The 22982-nt window shown below is 43.1% G+C and overlaps 1 protein-coding gene across 1 annotated transcript; it reads left to right on the top strand.

The window, feature by feature from the left end:
- Positions 1-405: 405 nt before the first annotated feature.
- PTGFR (prostaglandin F receptor) lies at positions 406-19645 on the top strand. Its single transcript, XM_073544866.1, has 3 exons — positions 406-618; positions 5417-6254; positions 17930-19645. Exons 2-3 carry the CDS (start codon positions 5460-5462, stop codon positions 18263-18265), a joined length of 1131 nt encoding a protein of 376 aa, XP_073400967.1. The 5' UTR covers positions 406-618; positions 5417-5459; the 3' UTR covers positions 18266-19645.
- Positions 19646-22982: the final 3337 nt, after the last annotated feature.

Below are 22982 nucleotides of genomic sequence, written 5' to 3' on the forward strand. Positions count from 1 at the left end.
TTACAAAGCTTTTAACCCTTTAACACAGTGTATAAGTGATACAACTCTGTGGAGGTGAATAACAATCTCAGCGCTGCTACATTCGTAGTTAACACTTTCATGTCGCATTCTGTACGGATGGACGTACATATAGATTGGAATGCCGCCCCCCGCCATCTGCATCCCCTGAGATTCTGGACTAGGGTAGGTGCATGACTTGTTTGTCCTCTTTACCCCCTTTACTCTGGCAATGTATACCCCTCGCCTCCATGCGAGATACGCTATATACAGACAGCCTGGACAGGAGCTGTGGATGGGAATAGTGTGTGTGTCTTTTCCACGTCTCACAATGGTTAATTCGTGTGGGAGGGGTTGGACGAGCTCCTGGAGAACCACATTGATGTTCTGTTCATAGTGAGAACCTGGCTGCTGCTGGATGGTCCTGCGCACGCCCTGCTGGCTCATACCCCCTGGATGCCCAGGTCCAGACCCCCAGACTCCACACAGGGGGATATGAGACAAGTCCCAGGATTAATGGGGATCATTACTGAGGACTTTAGCTCCTTCACTTCAGGAGGTGCCATGCAGAATAAGCCAGGTCCAGGATGGTGGGCGCTGTGACTGGTGACACCAGGACAGGTATGGTGAACCCTTCTACATTCTGTATATATTGCCCCTTCCACTGTATAATCATCTGTATCGATCGCTGTCATTAAACGTAAAGGGAGGAAGACATTAACAAGAAGTGACCCCATAGCGCTCTCCTCAATGATTCCTCTAAATCCAGGTCCCTTGGGGCATCTGTGTACCCATCATGGTCCTTCCATGTTTGCCCGCCTGGCATATATATACATTACACAAAGTCTCAGGAATGGGAACCTCATACATTTAGTGTAATTCTGATATGAGGTTTGTATGGTGTTTTTTTTTTTTTAAAAAAACAACTTTTAATTGGAGTTCCCCTTTAATTTAAAAAGTTGCACCAAAATATCTAAAATTTACTAAGCCGAGTATTCTAGGTAGGATTCCCTAATGTTTCACCCTATTTACTAGTCCGGTGTATTCTACGTCTGTCCGAGGCGCCTTGTGCTGTTTTATGGGAGTTCTGTCCCGGGAAGAATCTATAAGGAAACAATGTATCAGACTTTATGTCGTGTTGTCCAACATTTCTGATTGCTACATTGAAACTTAGAGGTGAGGTCTTGTATGTGAGGTCTTGTGTGCAGCCTCCAGAGTCTTGTATGTGAGGTCTTGTGTGCAGCCTCCAGAGTCTTGTATGTGAGGTCTTGTGTGCAGCCTCCATAGTCTTGTGTGTGAGGTCTTGTGTGCAGCCTCCATAGTCTTGTGTGTGAGGTCTTGTGTGCAGCCTCCAGAGTCTTGTATGTGAGGTCTTGTGTGCAGCCTCCATAGTCTTGTATGTGAGGTCTTGTGTGCAGCCTCCATAGTCTTGTGTGTGAGGTCTTGTGTGCAGCCTCCAGAGTCTTGTATGTGAGGTCTTGTGTGCAGCCTCCAGAGTCTTGTATGTGAGGTCTTGTGTGCAGCCTCCAGAGTCTTGTATGTGAGGTCTTGTGTGCAGCCTCCATAGTCTTGTGTGTGAGGTCTTGTGTGCAGCCTCCAGAGTCTTGTGTGTGAGGTCTTGTGTGCAGCCTCCATAGTCTTGTGTGTGAGGTCTTGCGTGCAGCCTCCAGAGTCTTGTATGTGAGATCTTGCGTGCAGCCTCCATAGTCTTGTATGTGAGGTCTTGCATGCAGCCTCCAGAGTCTTGTATGTGAGGTCTTGTGTGCAGCCTGCAGAGTCTTGTATGTGAGGTCTTGTGTGCAGCCTCCATAGTCTTGTGTGTGAGGTCTTGTGTGCAGCCTCCATAGTCTTGTATGTGAGGTCTTGTGTGCAGCCTCCGGAGTCTTGTGTGTGAGGTCTTGCGTGCAGCCTCCAGTCTTGTATGTGAGGTCTTGTGTGCAGCCTCCATAGTCTTGTGTGTGAGGTCTTGTGTGCAGCCTCCATAGTCTTGTGTGTGAGGTCTTGTGTGCAGCCTCCATAGTCTTGTGTGTGAGGTCTTGTGTGCAGCCTCCATAGTCTTGTATGTGAGGTCTTGTGTGCAGCCTCCGGAGTCTTGTGTGTGAGGTCTTGCGTGCAGCCTCCAGTCTTGTATGTGAGGTCTTGTGTGCAGCCTCCAGAGTCTTGTATGTGAGGTCTTGTGTGCAGCCTCCATAGTCTTGTGTGTGAGGTCTTGTGTGCAGCCTCCATAGTCTTGTGTGTGAGGTCTTGTGTACAGCCTCCAGAGTCTTGTATGTGAGGTCTTGTGTGCAGCCTCCAGAGTCTTGTATGTGAGGTCTTGTGTACAGCCTCCAGAGTCTTGTATGTGTGGTCATGTGTGCAGCCTCCAGAGTCTTGTATGTGAGGTCTTGTGTGCAGCCTCCAGAGTCTTGTATGTGAGGTCATGTGTGCAGCCTCTATAGTCTTGTATGTGAGGTCTTGTATGCAGCCTCCAGAGTCTTGTATGTGAGGTCTTGTGTGCAGCCTCCAGAGTCTTGTATGTGAGGTCTTGTGTGCAGCCTCCAGAGTCTTGTATGTGAGGTCTTGTGTGCAGCCTCCAGAGTCTTGCATGTAGCATTTTAGGATTAATCTTACTGACAATATCTGGTTCTCGTTACTGGATCTCTTCGGGGGGCGGCATGGACCCCCAGTATGGAAGAAAAGCAAACTCTTATGGCTCATGGATAAGACTGATCTTTACAATCTCCAGGTGACAAAGGATTGAAACAAGTGTATGGGGCCATCATCTGCCCTTAGCATGCCCCGCCGGGAACAATCCCACCAGGGGAGAATATACAGCAGTCATAAGGCCGCAACATGTGGCAGCACACAGGCGGCTCGAGGCTCTCTAGTGCAGGAAGGCTGCCGATGCCATTTACAGGCTGTGTGCACATGGCTCTGCCCGGCTCCAACAGTATTTATGTTAGGTAATTGTATTCTAAGCAATTGTTCATCTTCTCCAATATCTACTGTAGCACGTACAGAGCAAACATGGCATTGGCAGCAGCCCGGAGGGTTCATTATAGGTCAAGTCCTTACTAAATTCAGAATTTTTAATTCAATACATTCTGGGAAAAGTTTCTAGAACTTCCTCAAAGTAGAATTTTCAGTTACAGACTTTTCATGTTTTTTTGCTGCTGTTTTTCCCACTTTGAAATCAATGAGAAAAAGACAACAATTCAGGAGGGTTCTGAGAAGTCGTAAAACTTTATGAGAAATGAACTTTGATACTTTTACCAAAATGTTACGTGACAACTACGTGATTTGGTGCAAAACAGTAAAATGAAACTTTGCACTCTTTTAATAATTAAATAGGACAATAGCATAAATAACAATTGCATAAAACAAGGGGCTCAGTTCATCTTTGCATTTGCGTCTTTTATGTCTACTTTTTGGTGTTTTTGACTTGCCCCTTATTCATCTTTTGACTTGTGCTTTTCCATGTTCGCCATTGTGGGAGATGCTTTAGTTTTCTTATGTTTGTAGCCAACTCATCTGATATGACTTTTGAAAAAGTCACAACATTTTGGAGCAAATGCGCTCTTCCCCAACCAAGTAACTTCTTTATGTACGTCTTAAATTATTGTGGAAATTTTGTGACATTCTCGCAAGTCATGCAACTTTTTGCTCTAAAAGGGCTGTAAAAGACAGAAATAAAGAGAGTTTTTGCGCAATATTCTTAAACCGCGTGCACCATTTTGAATATTTTGGCACAAAAATCTCAACAAATTCTGCAAGAAAAGAAATGAAAAGTGACTTTAAAAAAACCCTGAAACAATGAATTAGGACCAAGGATTTTTTTCTCCAGAAACAGCGCCACTTCAGTCCATAGGCTATGTCCGGTACTGCAACTGCAATGGGATTCCAGGACCAGACACAAGCCATAGACTGAATTTTCTGTGTAATAAAACAAGACTTTAATAGCCCCTTTAGATTTCCTGCTAATTTTCCCTGGTAATTGTATTTTAATCAGATCTGACCACTGATCAACTGCTAATTTTCTCCTCTGATTCCTAATGTGGCTCCATTCCGGTGCTTCCTTCTAAGTCCGGTGTGAATCGGCTCCAACAGTCTGGATGTTCTGTAAATAAGGCAGACGTGTCAGCGTTCGGGCCGCTCTATATATAGGCAGGAGGGCGGCATGTGATTTTGGATTCTCAGACCTCTTTTATTATGGGAGTTGAAGCACACTATGTTTCTGAATCGGTTTCTTCTCGATTCCGACTTTTCCGGCAGTTTTCCTTGGGTTTGGATTTCTTGAATGATATTATTGATATTGATCCCTATGATCCTTACAATATATCTAATGAGTGAGGACCGTGAGACATTAATATATGATATACGTAGAAGTACAGATCGGGGCAGAGCGGATCTGACTCGCGCTTCGTCTCATTCCATAGGCTTCCTGTCAATCGTCGATAGTTGCAGCAGATGTAGCAGAGCCCAATGTGTCATTTCACTGTTAACCTCTGCTGCTCATATGGATAGAAACACATCGTGGTATCACAAGGCAAACTCAGCTCTGCTGCGCCGTCTTGGCATGAAGCTGTTGGCACCGGAATGGAAAGATTATTATGAAAGTCTTTTAGGATGTTTCCCAATTGCTCCAGGATTAGGAGTAAACACGCGTCTCTGAGAATGGAAGGTTCTGCAGGGAAGCGCGGCAGATAGATAATTCCACAGGAAATTCCCAATTTTGGGAGAAGGTTCTAGAGGGGATTTGACAATGTTTTTGTAGTTTACATTTATCTCATCAGATGATTATAAGAATTTATTTCCTGTTCATAGGATAGAGGACAACTTACTGATCGTTGGGGGTCCGATCCTGAGAACGGGGCGATGAAACCCGGGAATTGGACTCTCATCGTTCAGTTGAACGAAAGTCCCATAGACGGTGAATGGAGCGGAGATTATGGGCGCCCGTCTCCCCCATACAGATAGGGATCTCCGGTTCTCAGGATCAGTGAGCCTTAATCATGGGGTGCCACTAATAAAAGACCAATTTATTGCATAATTTATTTGAGTGCTACCTCTCTCTAATTTATTATGCTCTACTGGACAAAATTGTTTCATGTCCAGGACGATTTAACACCTTTTATTGCATAGTTAGTATTTTTATGCGGCTTCATTATTTTATAGATAGATAGATGATAGATAGATGATAGATAGATGATAGATAGATAATAGATAACAGATAGATGGATGGATTTCCCTTAAGCTCAGAAAACCAGTCGCCATTCCGTCTGTCTTTTCCCAATGCCCTTTTGTTCAGCAGGTATTTACTCGGGGGTGGAGCTTATCTTCATGGGCGTGGCTTAGCAGATCTATAGATAATGTAGCCGTGTACTTCCAGTCCTTTACATGTAACACATTGTCTCCTCTGTTGTCTCTTCCTTCCTTACAGGTCGCATCGTTCTATGGAGATGCGTTAATCCACTCTTCCAACAATGAACAATAGTACGGAGGTGGCGCTCTATAGCGGAGCGGTGTCCCCACCAAACAGTACGGACCTCAGGGACCTGAAGATATCGGTGTTCTTTTCCATAGTGTTCATGACGGTGGGGATCACATCCAACAGTCTCGCCATCGTCATCCTCTTGAAAGCCTACCAGCGGTTCAGGAAGAAGTCCAAGGCTTCCTTCCTCCTGTTTGCCAGTGGCTTGGTCTTCACCGACTTGTTCGGCCATCTCATTAATGGGACAATTGCTGTCTTTATCTACGCCTCCAATCGGGACTGGTCAAAGTTCGATCACGCGGACGTCCTGTGCAGCATTTTCGGAATGTGCATGGTATTCTTCGGCCTCTGCCCGCTGTTACTTGGGAGCGTGATGGCGGTGGAGAGGTGTATCGGAGTCACCGAGCCCATCTTTCACTCCACCAAAATGACTTCGAGACACGCTAAGATGATCTTGGCCTTCGTCTGGCTCTTCGCCATCTTTGTGGCTTTGTTGCCGATTGTGACGTTAAGGTCCTACCACATCCAGGCCACCAGGACGTGGTGCTTTCTAAAGACTGAGAAGATTGAGGATTGGATGGATCAGTTCCATCTGCTGTTCTTTTCCTCTCTCGGGCTCCTTTCTTTGGCCATCTCATTCGTGTGCAACGCCATGACTGGAATTACATTACTCAGATCCAAACTGAAGAGCCAGCAACACCGGCAGGGGAGGTCTCACCACCTAGAGATGATCATCCAGCTCCTGGCCATCATGTGCGTCTCGTGTATCTGCTGGACTCCATTCCTGGTAAGTTCTAAAACACGGAGGAAAACACTTTGCACTTTGTCTTAAAGGGAAAATAACCTAATGTTTCAATCAGGGTTTTATGTTAAATACATTTATAAAAAATGATTGCCAATTATATTTTTATTTCACGATCTGTATTAAAAATTAATATAGAAATCTTTCAATTTTCACATTGGGCCACTGAGGCGTTCTGATTTTAACTTCCTGTTGTTTCAGGAAATTCACATGTACATTAGCTGCAATGAGCAAACTCTGTCCGTATATGTTGTATAGAGCATGTAATGAGCGTGTGCAAAGCTTTGTGAATGGTGGATCCTGTGTTATGTACTGTAGATAGAGGTATTATCAGTCATTGTACAGGAGGAAGAGGTGAGCTGTTACAACACCTAATGTAAAGGGTGGATTCTGTGTTATCAGCTGTATATAGCGATATTATCAGTCATTGTACAGGAGGATGAGGTGAGCTGTGACATCACCTATTGCAAACTTTGGATCCTGTGTTATCAGCTGTATATAGAGGTGTCATTGTGTAGGAGGAGGATGAGGTGAGCTGTGATAAGACCTATTGTGAACATCAAATCCTGTGTTATCAGCTATGTACAAGGGTGTAATCAATCATTGTATTTGTTCCTCTCTTGATAAGGCGCCTGCTGATATCTCTTACTGAAAGGGCAGGAAGCTCTAGTAGAATATACCCCTAGTTGTCAGAGTAAAGATCACAAGAATTCAGACACTTTTTGCTTTGCACCGACGAGGGGCAAACAGCCCAAAACACGTTTCTGTAAATGGACCTTCTGATTTGTGGCTCGTTAAAGGGTCAATATTGACTTTTTGGATTGCTACTTCCAGTAGGTGACAATGAAGTCTTCTTCCTATCTGAGGAGATAATTTGCATAGATATTTTTAAATAAATCGTGCTATTGAAAAAATATATATAAAAAAATAGTAAAAAATAAATTGTGCACAAAAAACAATTTTAAACAATAGCTTATTTTTGATGATACATACCCTGTAATGATTGACCAGTTCTCTAACCTTCTCTGTTCCAGGTTGTAGTTATTCATTACTATTCAAAATGGAAAGCTGAAGCACAAAAAGAAAGCACAGAATGACAAACGTGCAAAAATACTCTGTAGTAAAAAATATAACAGTAGTCAGCTAGTGCTGATAATAAGATGATAACAAATACAGGGTATTTAGTCGATACGTTTTTTGCAAAAAATGTATACCAAGCCACTCCACCTCGTCACAGTAACCCTTAACGGAGCAGTCCCTATCCAATGTATTTAAAACCTGAACATGTGAACAGTACCTAAATGAGCAGGAATCAGACAGGTGCTTCCTGATGTGGGCACGTGGTGTAAGATGGCTTTTTATGTGCATGCCACACAAGAGAGGGGTGGGAATCTCCCAAACCATGCATAAGCAAGGAAATAATGGATTAAAAACACATGTGACATGCACAAATGTGAACAGGTCGGTCGGACAGTGTTCACACCACCCACTGACTGAAACACATAAAACACAGAATGACAAACATGTAAAAATACCCTGCAGTAACAAATATAACAGTAGTCAGCTAGTGCTAGTAATAAGATGATTGCAAATACAGGGTATTTAGTCAATACGTTTTTTGGAAAAAATGTATACCAAGCCATTTTTAATTCAAAATGGAAAGCTGTAGAGCTCCTTGAGAAATAATCTCAAGGGAATGTTCCTGTTAGACAATTGCTGTTTGTTAGAGCCATAAAAATAAGCTCCTGACAGGATGTCCCTTTGCTAAGATCCCAACTGATTAGTAAAGAAATCTAGTAGCAAGTGTTAATTTCTGCTGCAGCGCCACCACAGGATGAAGGAAGTATTACATGGTGCCTTTTATTCACTCATCTCGAGCCTTGATCGGTCATTGTGGCACTGTGACATCACTATAAGAGTGACTTTATCAGGGCTAAGCAGCTGACTTAGAACCTGTGATCACAAATATAAGCACCTCCTGCTGACGCATGGTCTCCTGCTGCGGCATAGCCCCCTCCTGCTGACACATGGTCTCCTCTTGCTGTCTCTTGGTCCCCTCCTACTGATGTATTGTCTCCTCCTGCTGATGCATGGTCCCCTCCTGCTGATGCATGGTATCCTCCTGCCAATGCATTGTCCCCTCCTGATGATGCATGGCCCCCTCCTGCTGATGCATGGTCTCCTCCTGCCGATGCATTGTCCCCTCCTGATGATGCATGGTATCCTCCTGCCCATGCATTGTCCCCTCCTAATGATGCATGTTCTCCTCCTGCTGATGCATGGCCCCCTCTTGCTGATGCATTGTCTCCTCCTACTGATGCATGGTCCCCTCCTGCTGATGCATGGTCCCCTCCTGCTGATGCATTGTCTCCTCCTGCTGACGCATGGTCCCCTTCTGCTGATGCATTGTCCCCTCCTGATGACACATGGTCTCCTCCTGCTGATGCATGGTATCCTCCTGCCATGCATTGTCCCCTCCTGATGACGCATTGTCTCCTCTTGCTGTCTCTTGGTCTCCTCCTGCTGATGCATTGTCTCCTCCAGCTGATGCATGGTCTCCTCCTCCTGATGCATGGTCTCCTCCTCCTGATGCATGGTCTCCTCCTCCTGATGCATGGTATCCTCCTGCTGATGCATGGTCTCCTCCTGCTGATTCATTGTCTCCTCCTGCTGATGCATGGTCTCCTCCTCCTGATGCATTGTCTCCTCCTTCTGATGCATTGTCTCCTCCTTCTGATGCATGGTCTCCTCCTCCTGATGCATGGTCTCCTCCTCCTGATGCATGGTCTCCTCCTCCTGATGCATTGTCTCCTCCTGCTGATGCATTGTCTCCTCCTTCTGATGCATTGTCTCCTCTTGCTGTCTCTTGGTCTCCTCTTGCTGATGAATGGTCTCCTCCTGCTGATGCATGGTCTCCTCCTGCTGACGCATGGTCTCCTGCTGCAGTCCTGCCTTTCTCTACCCTGTCTGACTAACACCTTGCTGCCCTGCAGACTGAGGAAGCCAGGCACCATAAATAATATAATACTTGGCTGCCCAGCTATAGACTTTGCATTGGGGCCCTGGAGGCTTCCAGTGGCCCCTGTGCTGTTATTTCCCATGTGGCATCAGCAGGATTTGTGCCGGATTACTGGACTCTACATTTCTCTTACCCACTTTCTCTCACTTTGGAGAATACTTAGAGAATGTTGTTTCTACTTCTTCCACCAGGAAATCACCGTGTTTGGTGACGCATCCTGTCCTGTGCTCGCCCACACGACACACGAGGAGCGGGAAGTGTTTACTATGGAAACACAGTTATACGTGAGGATATTAACGTGTGAACACCGAGGACACAAACGTTTCTTGATGTTGACTTGTTTTACTCCCAAACTTGTTCCTTACTTCAATGGCACAAGACCTCCTCCCCTTAGTGCACTTAGAAAAAGAAGTCACGTGTGCTGATGAAGAGAACAACTCAGTGTCGAAGCGTGCAGCCGGGATAGACCACCAATAAAGGCGCCTGATCGGCATCCTCTCTTCCTTGGACGGCCATTATCAGCGGCGCCCGGCTGTCTCCTGCATTTATTTTCTAGTTACTCTTCAGTTCTTGAAGCATCTCTGCCCGAAAAAAAACTGTAAAAAAAAACAAAAAAAAAACTGTATGTGTACAAGCCCTTTTTCAGGTGGATTGTGCTCAGGATTGGTCACAGATATTCCTAGATGAAATGACGTCCTGTCCTGTGCAAACGTCCCCTTAGGTTATGTGCACACGGCGTCAATTAGATGTTGGCGTAGCCACCGAGCTTCCCCAGGTGACACACACTATCTGTTTGTGTCATTTGGGAAAACTTCAGTGTTTTATGCCTTTCTCTTCTGATCTCTATACCTGAGCTGTGACGTCTTCTCGCTATCCAGATTCATCACACTTTTGCTGCTGGTTTTCTTTCCTCAGCTTTTATAGTGGCTACAATAGTCCTTCCTGATAGCCTGCACTGTACCATGTGATGTGCTGGCAGCAAAAAATTATGGGGAGTTCTATGCCAGAGTCATCACTGGATGATGCAATCTTCCGTGATGCGTCAGGCCTAGAGTTGAGCGATACCGTCCGATACTTCAAAGTATCGTATCGGATGGTATCGGCCGATCTTTAAAAAAAGTATCGGTATCGCCGATTCCGATACCGGAAGTCCCATTCAAGTCTATGGGACTTCCGGTATCGGAATAAGAAAAACCCTTTCCTGCCCTTGTACAGCCTCTCTGGGGTCTGTACGGGCCTTTCGGGGGGCTGTGCCGGCCTGCCAGGGGGTCTGTGCAGGCTCCGGTGGTCTGTGCCGGCCTGCCGGGGGGCTGTGCCGGCCTGCCGGTGGTCTGTGCAGGCTCCGGTGGGCTGTGCCGGCCTGCCGGGGGGCTGTGCAGGCTCCGGGGGGCTGTGCCGGCCTGCCGGGGGGCTGTGCCGGCCTGCCGGTGGTCTGTGCAGGCTCCGGGGGGCTGTGCCGGCCTGCCGGGGGGCTGTGCCGGCCTGCCGGTGGTCTGTGCAGGCTTCGGGGGTCTGTGCAGGCATCGTCCGATGGGACTACAAGTCCCATCGGGCGATGCCTGCTACCATGACAGTGATTGACACATTAGCCAATGATGGGACAGTAATAAATGAAAAAAGCATATATAGAATGGGAGGAATAGGGCTAAGTGACAGCACATGTGAAAAAGACTTGGGTATACTAATAGATCACAGACTGAATATGAGTCAACAGTGTGATGCAGCAGCAAAAAAGGCAAATGCAATTCTAGGATGTATTAACAGAAGCATACAGTCTAGATCACGTGAAGTCATTATTTCCCTCTACTCCTCTTTGGTCAGACCTCATCTGGAATATTGTGTCCAGTTTTGGGCACCACATTTTAAAAAAGACATCAACAAACTGGAGCAAGTTCAGAAAAGAGCGACCAGAATGGTGACCGGTCTGCAAACCCTGTCTTATGAGGAAAGGTTGCAGGATTTGGGAATGTTTAGTTTGCAAAAGAGAAGACTGAGAGGAGACTTAATAGCTGTCTACAAATATCTAAAGGGCTGTCACATTGTAGAAGGATCAACTTTATTCTCATTTGCACAAGGAAAGACTAGAAGCAATGGGATGAAACTGAATGGGAAGAGACACAGATTAGATATTAGAAAAAACTTTTTGACAGTTAGAGTGATCAATGAGTGGAACAAGCTGCCACGAGAAGTGGTGAGTTCTCCTTCAATGGAAGTCTTCAAACAGAGGCTGGACAGACATCTGACTGGGATGATTTAGCGAATCCTGCTTTCAGCAGGGGGTTGGACCAGATGGCCCAGGAGGTCCCTTCCAACTCTACGATTCTATGATTCTATGATTCTATGATTCTATGATCCGGCTAATGTGTTGAATGTAAAAAAAAAAAAAAAAAATTACATGCTACATACATACAACATGCATACTACATACATGCTACATTCATACTACATACTACATACATGCTACATACATGCTACATTCATACTACATAAATACTACATGCAACATACATACTACATATATACTACATACATGCTACATATATACTACATGCATGCTACATACATACTGCATGCTACATACATACTACATGCTACATACATACTACATATATACTACATGCATGCTACATACATACTACATGCTACATACATACTACATATATACTACATGCATGCTACATACATACTACATGCTACATACATACTACGTATATACTACATGCATGCTACATACATACTACATGCTACATACATACCACATACATACTACATACATGCTACATGCTACATATATACTACATATATACTACATGCATGCTACATACATACTACATGCTACATACATACTACATATATACTACATACATACTACATACATACTACATGCATGCTACATACATACTACATACATACTACATGCTACATACATACCACATACATACTACATACATACTACATGCTACATACATTCATACATATATACTACATGCATGCTACATACATACTACATATATACTACATGCATGCTACATACATACTGCATGCTACATGCATGCTACATACATACTACATACATACTACATGCTACATACATACCACATATATACTACATACATACAATACATTCATACAATACATACATAGACATACAGTACATATAACATAGAGTAACATACTTACCAATACTTGTCACATTGTTCCCCGAAGCCATTGTCTTTTCCGGAATAAATATTAACATAACAAACCACAAAAATACTCACCCACGATCCGAAGCAGTCCACGAGTGTGTCCCACGACGATCTTGGGTAGAGAACTGCAGCATCAGCTGATGCTGCCGTTCTCTACGGGCTGCAGGAATCCAATGACGGAAGGTAGGTATCCTTCCGCACTGTATTCCTCCGCCACTTAAAAAAAAAAAAAGTCCCTAGTCTCACTTTATGCCATTGCTGTGTGGGAAATTCCCACACAGCAATGGCATAAAGTGAGACTAGGGACTTTTTTTTTTTAAGTGGCGGAGGAATACAGTGCGGAAGGATACCTACCTTCCGTCATTGGATTCCTGCAGCCCGTAGAGAACGGCAGCATCATCTGATGCTGCAGTTCTCTACCCAAGATCGTCGTGGGACACACTCGTGGACTGCTTCGGATCGTGGGTGAGTATTTTTGTGGTTTGTTATGTTAATATTTATTCCGGAAAAGACAATGGCTTCGGGGAACAATGTGACAAGTATTGGTAAGTATGTTACTCTATGTTATATGTACTGTATGTCTATGTATGTATTGTATGAATGTATTGTATGTATGTAGTATATATGTAGTATGTATGTAGTATGTATGTAGCATGCAGTATGTATGTAGCATGCATGTAGTATATATGTAGTATGTATGTAGCATGCATGTAGTATATATGTAGTATGTATGTAGCATGCATGTAGTATATATGTAGTATGTATGTAGTATGTATGTGGTATGTATGTAGCATGTAGTATGTATGTAGCATGCATGTAGTATATATGTAGTATGTATGTAGCATGTAGTATGTATGTAGTATGTATGTGGTATGTATGTAGCATGTAGTATGTATGTAGCATGCATGTAGTATGTATATAGTATGTATGTAGTATGCATGTAGTATGCATGTAGTATGTATGTGGTATGTATGTGGTATGTATGTAGCATGTAGTATGTATGTAGCATGCATGTAGTATATATGTAGTATGTATGTAGCATGTAGTATGTATGTAGTATGTATGTAGTATGTATGTGGTATGTATGTAGCATGTAGTATGTATGTAGTATGCATGTAGTATGTATGTAGTATGCATGTAGTATGCATGTAGTATGTATGTAGCATGTATGTGGTATGTATGTGGTATGTATGTAGCATGTAGTATGTATGTAGCATGCATGTAGTATATATGTAGTATGTATGTAGCATGTAGTATGTATGTAGTATGTATGTAGTATATATGTGGTATGTATGTAGCATGTAGTATGTATGTAGCATGTAGTATGTATGTAGCATGCATGTAGTATATATGTAGTATGTAGTATGTATGTAGTATGTATGTGGTATGTATGTAGCATGTAGTATGTATGTAGCATGCATGTAGTATGTATGTAGCATGCATGTAGTATGTATGTAGTATGCATGTAGTATGCATGTAGTATGTATGTAGTATATATGTAGTATGTATGTAGCATGTATGTGGTATGTATGTAGCATGTAGTATGTATGTAGCATGCATGTAGTATATATGTAGTATGTAGCATGCATGTAGTATGTATGTAGTATGTATGTAGTATGTATGTGGTATGTATGTAGCATGTAGTATGTATGTAGCATGCATGTAGTATGTATGTAGCATGCATGTAGTATGTATGTAGCATGCATGTATGTATGTAGCATGCATGTAGCATGCATGTAGTATGTATGTAGTATGTATGTAGCATGCAGCATGTATGTAGCATGTATGTAGCATGTATGTAGTATGTATGTAGTATATATGTAGTATGTATGTAGCATGTAGTATGTATGTAGCATGTAGTATGTATGTAGTATTTTTTTTTTTTAACATTTAACACATTAGCCGGATGATGGGACTACTACTGTCCCATCATTGGCTAATGTGTCAATCACTGTCATGGTAGCAGGCATCGCCCGATGGGACTTGTAGTCCCATCGGACGATGCTTGCACAGACCCCCGGACATCAGCACAGCCCCCCGGCAGGCCGGCACAGCCCCCCGGCAGGCCGGTACAGACCCCCACAGGGTGCACAGACCACCGGCAGGCCGGCACAGCCCCCCGGCAGGCCGGTACAGACCCCCACAGGGTGCACAGACCACCGGCAGGCCGGCACAGCCCCCCGGCAGGCCGGTACAGACCCCCACAGGGTGCACAGACCACCGGCAGGCCGGTACAGACCCCGGGCAGTCCACACAGCCCCCCGGCAGGCCGGCAAAGCCCCCCGGCAGGCCGGCAGAGACCCCCGGAAGGCCCGAAATGACGGCGCATCATGATGCGCACACACCGCGCATCATGATGACGTCAGGCCGTCAATCAACTGAACTTCCGATTCCGATGCCGAATTCCGATATTGAAAAAATATCGGAAGTCGGTATCGGAATTCCGATACAGCAAGTATCGGCCGATACCCGATACTTGCGGTATCGGAATGCTCAACACTAGTCAGGCCTCATTCACACCACAGATTTTTTTTTTACATATGAGAAAAATAGAGCAAGTATTCTGATCAGAGTTTTGTCCGAGTATCATCCGATTTACATGGAGTGATAAAAAAAACTTTCTCCACTCTTTCTATTCTGACAGTCTGTTGCGTTAAGAAAGTTGCAAATTGTTGAAAGGTGCCGGGTTTGGAGAACGCCTCCAAAGGCTTCACAAACTCAATCCTCATTGATTTACAGCGTCCATCTCTATCTGGGATTAATATTTGTAGTCATTTTTGTAAATGGAGACGTTGAATTACAAGAAGGAAAATACACTTAATATCTAATTTATCCAAAAGAAAACCAGAGGATCTACCGGCCAGGCCCCGGATCTGATGTTGGCTCTTGACTTAAATACTTTTTTTTTTTTGCTAAATTCTGCCAAAATGAAGGAGATGGGGACATAGACACAATATCTTCAACCTCACAATTTTGCAGGTACAGAACTTAGATCACTGTTGAATTCTAACATAATGCAGTGAAACGAGCATTACTTACATGTTGTGCCACTTGTGGCTTTCCGGAGGAAAACTATGTTTTTTTACATGCTAAAAAAAAAAATCTAAACACCAAAATCACAAATGTGCAACAATTAATAAATAAATATAGACACGGAAAAGTAGAAGTAATATGAAAAAAATATAATGCAGCAATAAACAAGGAAAAAGAAATAATAAAAATTAAAAAATAGGTCTCGTATAGATGCAAAAATAGACATATGCCACAATAAATGGATAAATACTAGAGAAATAAGAAAAAAAATGTTAAAATAGGCCTTAGATAGAAATAGAAACCACATTTATATCCCACAGTATTCAGGATACATGTAATGTGCCGCGTACCTGCCGTGTTCACGCTACTGAAAGGTTTTCCTTCCACGTCTTTCAGAAAACCTCTCATCCATCTTCTCCGCTAATGGCAACGATGGAGGTTTCATTATTATTTTTTTTTTGCCCGCAGCTTTATCTCAGCCATTAAGTATTTCCAGACCTAAGTGCTGAATAAATAAAGGGTCAGATGCGTTATTTAACCCCTTCCCACAAATGGGTTTCACTTTACATCTAGATGTGCCGTAGTGAGTAATTCAGGGTCTGGAAGCGCGTTCTCCTCCGTACCATTTGCGAGCGCCGGGCTCATGGCAGCGTCGCCCGGTCGTCATGTTTCACCATAATATCTTCCATGTCTGGCAATAAATGTGGACTCAGACCTTCAAAGGATAATCATTAAAAATATATAAAAATGTAATAAGATCTGACCCCCCATAAATAAAGGATAACAAATGTGAGGCGATTATACTTGTCTGTATCTCTGATGTGCGCTCCGAGATACGGACATTAGATTATGTGAATCTCTGTGCAGCGAATATATCGCGGAAAAGAGGCCTTACACATGATCCGCCACTTGACGTAAGGATGTAAACTTTTTTACCTGGTGTAAATGCCGCTATTTTCCTGAAACCGGTGTTGTTTTTCTTTTGCTCATGGGCCTCTCTGTTCCTGTAATATACACCCCAGACAATAATAAATAGATTTCATGGTGTCAGCTAGGCACCATTACGTTGACTATGTTGCATGACATTGACTTGGCCTCACAATAAGTGACTAGGCCTCAAGATGTCGAATGGCCTCACAATGTTGACTAGCCCTCTAGATGTTGACTAGGCCTCAAAGTGTCAACTAGGCTTCAAGATGTTGACTAGGCCCCATGATGTTGACTAGGCCTCATGATGTCGACTAGGCCTCAAGACGTTAACTAGCCCCCATGATGTTGACTAGGCCTCATAGTGCCGACTAGGCCTTACAACATTGACTAGGCCTCATGATGTCGAACGGCCTCATGATGTTGACTAGCCCTCTAGATGTTGACTAGGCCTCAAGGTGTTGACTAGGCTTCAAGACGTTGACTAGGCCCCATGATGTTGACTAGGCCTCATGATGTTGACTAGGCCTGAAGACGTTAACTAGACCCCATGACGTTGACTATGCCTCATAGTGTCGACTAGGCCTCATTACATTGACTAAGCCTCATGATCTCGAATGGCCTCACGATGTTGACTAACCCTCTAGATGTTGACTAGGCCTTATGAAGTTGATTAGGCCTCATGATGTTGATTAGGCCTCAAGACACTGACTAGGCCCCATGGCATTTACTAGTTCTCATGATGTCAACTAGGCCTCAAGATGTTGAGTAGGCCACATGATGTTGTCTAGGACTCAATATGTTGACTAGGCCTCATGATGTTGCCAAAAAAATGCACATGTAGTCCTGTTCCTACAATGAGTAAATCTTACATATGTGCTTTGCGAGTCCATTTGTGGACTCAGTGGGTCTAAGTCCTCATACAATACAGGTTATAGGCCGTTAATCACCCACTATAGTCACTATGCCACCAGTGAGGTTGTTTCAAAATGGACATCTCTTACCTACGGTAGGTGATGGATGTCAGATCACTTGGGACCCTCTGCTGGGATGCTCATTATCACCAGAACGGGGTAGGAGTTCTCAGGGCCGTTGATTTCCCCATGGTCACAGGAGTGACTGGCACAGAGGTCACACATGCCTCCTGATTCTCCATTCAGGACCATCTGATTTTTGACCAGTACGTTGTATCTTTGCAGGGTTCTGTAGACTCCAAACTGCATGAGACTTCGGGACCTTCTCTGGCTGTAGGCCACTGAGCACTGCCATGAATTGCCCCCCATGGCCGGCTGTCCTTGCTTGTAGTATTATATGGGTATTTTGTCATAGACAGAAACTCAACCTTTCTAAAGTGAGAGGTCCACGTTTGAGTGACAGCTTCACACTAACTAAGGTTTTGTATGTAGAAATGTTTTTTAAAATTTTCATTTTGTTTTTTTTTTGCTTTGCACTGAAAATAGAAAATTAATTAACATTTTTTTCATTTTTTTCAGGTTACAATGGCCAACATTGGATTAAACATGTACGGATCCCAGGACCCTCACAAAACAATACTTTTTTCTCTCCGAATGGCCACTTGGAATCAAATATTGGACCCATGGGTTTATATTCTTCTGCGGAAAACTGTTCTAAGAAAACTATTCAGAATCGCCCGGCGCTGCTGCGGCGTAGAAATCATTAGTTTACACGCATGGGAATTTAGCTCCATCAAAAACTCCCTGAAGGTCGCTACTGTCTCCGAATCTCCTGGCAGCTCGCGAACAAACACCTTCAGCATCTGCCCAAAAACAGATATGGAACAAAAATGTGAACTCATCGAAAGTAAATGAGCGTTTCCAGATATCTATCAGACTATGCTGTGACACGGCGATGGGAGACCGATCAGTGAAGTTATTAAAAACGGTGAAATAATCTCATGGTGGACCATCAACAAAAAGCCAAGACTGATATATTTCATGGAGCGGCGGGCAATGCAGACCTCATTTTATGCCAAATAGTAGACTGTAAATCTTGGAAACGTCATTGTAAAGGATAATTTCATGTAACGTTTATTGTATGGCCAGGAAAACTTTTTGGCTCCTTCTGCTCATTAAGTGTTTGATGAATTTCCCATTGCAATGGGAAGGAAATCCCGTGAAGATCATATACGAGTGATGATCAAGAGAAACCTCTGAGGATAACTTGAGAAAATGTAACTAAACATTAAGGAGAATATTTTCAAAAATTTCAGTAAAAATTTATTGTGAATCAAAAAAGTGCATTAAAAAAATTTTTTTTTCAGGCATTTTAAAATTTCGATATTTACTAGAAATGAACAAATCTTTTGAAATTCAAATTTGCCAACACCAACGAAATTTTCCAGGAAATTTTGTATGGCGGCAAATGTCAACAATATTCCAGAGCCTCCTATTGCCGTAAAAAAATGTGTAACTTTCTAAGGTCATCTAGGAGAGTATCCAACCACATTTTAGCAATAGCATAGCCTTCATAATGTCAAAATGACCGACCTCTACATATCTGGCTGTCAGTAAACAGATGGCGGCCGTCCTTCACTGCTGAGCTGTCACACACTATCTGTACAGTTTATTCAGTGTTTTATGACTTTTCCTCTCTGTCTGAGCTGTGACGTCCTCTCACTATCCAGATTCACCATATAATGACTGCTACATTCCCTGCCTCTGCTTTCATACTGACTATGACAGTCCCTCCTGATTGGCTGTGCCATACCATGTGATGTGACAGCTGTAAGGCATCATGTGGAGGCCTGCACCTCTGTACCTTATCCTTCTCTGGATGATACAATCTTCTACCATATGTAAAATGAGGGACAAGAATTTAAGGCAATTTATGTGAAGCAAATAGTTCCAATTTCCCGAGTTCAGCAAATTTCAAAAAAATCAACACAAATTTGATACAAATAATTTTTACTGCTAAAACAAATTTGGGTGATTTTTTTTTAGGGGACTCTCTTTTAAGCTAGTTTTGTGAAAGTTTTGATAATATTCTCCAAAACCACCTTGCCACATACATTCAGTATTGCCTTGCAAATAGACTTTTAACACATAAACTACAGTAAATCTTTATTTTTTTGGAGTAAAAAAAAGGAATGTAAATGTTTCCGTTTTGTGTGCTTTTCTTTTTTGTAGCATTGTTGTTTTAAAATAGTGCAATATTACTGTATATATAAAAGTATTTATGTCCAGGGTCAAGTTCTGTCTGTTTTCTATTTCTTTGTCTCTATGTGGAGTTCTCATTGTACAATTTGTCCGAGTAATTTACATTTTAGGAAGTGAAGAAAATATCGAATTTCGATTATTTTAGGAAGGGAAACAAATATTTTGCGAGAAATGGAACTGTTACTGTTGATTTTAGAATGCTTTGTTATTTTTTAAAATCTACCTAAAATGTTAAATATTTAACTAAAAAAGATATTCAACACAGAATAACTTCAAAATTCATTTTCTTTATAATAATTTTAAGGAGGACCTGTCACTTGTCATTAATATGTCGCTGTTATATCTGGTGTAAACGCCGCTGTTCTCCTGAGTCCGGAGATGTTTTTCTTTTGTTTCTGCGCCTCTCTGTTCCGGAGGTATGGCCTCTTCTCCCATGTATATAAATCTAGTCTTATTAGTCAACTGGGCGTTATCCTCAAGAAGACACCCACAGAGCAGATATGATGACTACACCCACTTGTTTAACAAGACTAGATTTATATATAGGGAAGAAGGGGCCATATCTCAGGAACGGAGAGGAGCAGGAAGAAAAGAAAAACATCTCCGGATTCAGGAGAAAAGCGGCATTTACACCAGGAAACAAATGATATATTTATGGGAAGTGACAATTCCTCTTTAACCCCTTCACTACCAAGGGTGGTTTGCACGTTAACTACCGGGCCAATTTTTACAATTCTGACCACTGTCCCTTTATGAGGTCATAACTCTGGAACGCTTCAACGGATCTAGGCGGTTCTGACATTGTTTTCTCGTGACATATTGTACTTCACTTTAGTGATAAAATTTCTTCGCTATAACTTGCGTTTATTTATGAAAAAAACGGAAATATGGCGAAAATTTAGAATATTTTGCGATTTTCAAAGTTTGAATTTTTATTACCTTAAACCAGAGAGTTACATGACAGAAAATAGTTAATAAATAACATTTCCCACATGTCTACTTTACATCAGCACAAATTTGGAAACAACATTTTTTTTTGTTAGGAAGTTATAAGGGTTAAAAGTTGACCAGCGATTTCTCATTTTTACAACAAAATTTACAAAACCATTTTTTTTAGGGACCACCTCACATTTGAAGTCACTTTGAGGGGTCTATATGGCAGAAAATACCCAAAAGTGACACCATTCTAAAAACTGAACCCCTCAAGCTACTCAAAACTACATTCTAGAAGATTATTTACCATTCAAGTGCTTCACAGGAGCAGAAGCAACATGGAAGGAAAAAAATAACATTTAACTTTTTAGTCACAAAAATGATCTGTTAGCAACAATTTTTTAATTTTCCCAAGGGTAACAGGAGAAATTGGACCCCAAAAGTTGTTGTCCAATTTGTCCTGAGTACGCTGATACCCTATATGTGGGGGGGGACCACTGTTTGGGCGCACGGCAGGGCTCGGAAGAGAAGCAGCGCCGTTTGACTTTTTCAACCTAAAATTGGTTGGAATTGAGATTGGACGCCATGTTGCATTTGACGAGCCCCCAATGTGCCCAAACAGTGGAAACCCCCCACAACTGACCCCATTTTGGAAACTAGACCCCCTAAGGAACTTATCTAGATGTGTGGCGAGCACCTTGAACCCCCTGGGGCTTCACAGGAGTTTATAACGCCCGGGCGTGAAAATAAAAAATCATATTTTTTCCACAAACATGATCGTTTAGTCCCCAATTTTTTATTTTCCCAAAGGTAGCAGGAGAAATTGGACCCCAAAAGTTGTTGTCCAATTTGTCCTGAGTATGCTGATACTCTATATGTGGGGGGGACCACTGTTTGGGCGCACGGCAGGGCTCGGAAGGGAAGCAGCGCCGCTTGACTTTTTCAACCTAAAATTGGCTGGAATTGAGATTGGACACCATGTTGCGTTTGACGAGCCCCCAATGTGCCCAAACAGTGGAAACCCCCCACAAGTGACCCCATTTTGGAAACTAGACCCCCTAAGGAACTTATCTAGATGTGTGGTGAGCACCTTGAACCCCCTGGGGCTTCACAGGAGTTTATAATGCCCGGGCGTGAAAATAAAAAATCATATTTTTTCCACAAACATGATCGTTTAGTCCCCAATTTTTTATTTTCCCAAAGGTAGCAGGAGAAATTGGACCCCAAAAGTTGTTGTCCAATTTGTCCTGAGTACGCTGATACTCTATATGTGGGGGGGACCACTGTTTGGGCGCACGGCAGGGCTCGGAAGGGAAGCAGCGCCGCTTGACTTTTTCAACCTAAAATTGGCTGGAATTGAGATTGGACGCCATGTTGCGTTTGACGAGCCCCTAATGTGCCCAAACAGTGGAAACCCCCCACAAGTGACCCCATTTTGGAAACTAGACCCCCTAAGGAACTTATCTAGATGTGTGGTGAGCACCTTGAACCCCCTGGGGCTTCACAGGAGTTTATAACGCCCGGGCGTGAAAATAGAAAATCATATTTTTTCCACAAACATGATCGTTTAGTCCCCAATTTTTTATTTTCCCAAAGGTAGCAGGAGAAATTGGACCCCAAAAGTTGTTGTCCAATTTGTCCTGAGTACGCTGATACTCTATATGTGGGGGGGACCACTGTTTGGGCGCACGGCAGGGCTCGGAAGGGAAGCAGCGCCGCTTGACTTTTTCAACCTAAAATTGGCTGGAATTGAGATTGGACGCCATGTTGCGTTTGACGAGCCCCTAATGTGCCCAAACAGTGGAAACCCCCCACAAGTGACCCCATTTTGGAAACTAGACCCCCTAAGGAACTTATCTAGATGTGTGGTGAGCACCTTGAACCCCCTGGGGCTTCACAGGAGTTTATAACGCCCGGGCGTGAAAATAAAAAATCATATTTTTTCCACAAACATGATCGTTTAGTCCCCAATTTTTTATTTTCCCAAAGGTAGCAGGAGAAATTGGACCCCAAAAGTTGTTGTCCAATTTGTCCTGAGTATGCTGATACTCTATATGTGGGGGGGACCACTGTTTGGGCGCACGGCAGGGCTCGGAAGGGAAGCAGCGCCGCTTGACTTTTTCAACCTAAAATTGGCTGGAATTGAGATTGGACGCCATGTTGCGTTTGACGAGCCCCTAATGTGCCCAAACAGTGGAATCCCCCACAAGTGACCCCATTTTGAAAACTAGACCCCCTAAGGAACTTATCTAGATGTGTGGTGAGCACCTTGAACCCCCTGGGGCTTCACAGGAGTTTATAACGCCCGGGCGTGAAAATAAAAAATCATATTTTTTCCACAAACATGATCGTTTAGTCCCCAATTTTTTATTTTCCCAAAGGTAGCAGGAGAAATTGGACCCCAAAAGTTGTTGTCCAATTTGTCCTGAGTACGCTG

Source organism: Dendrobates tinctorius, unplaced genomic scaffold (assembly GCF_039654945.1).
Source record: "Dendrobates tinctorius isolate UK_male_01 unplaced genomic scaffold, ASM3965494v1 ptg000138l, whole genome shotgun sequence".
NCBI lineage: Eukaryota > Metazoa > Chordata > Amphibia > Anura > Dendrobatidae > Dendrobates > Dendrobates tinctorius.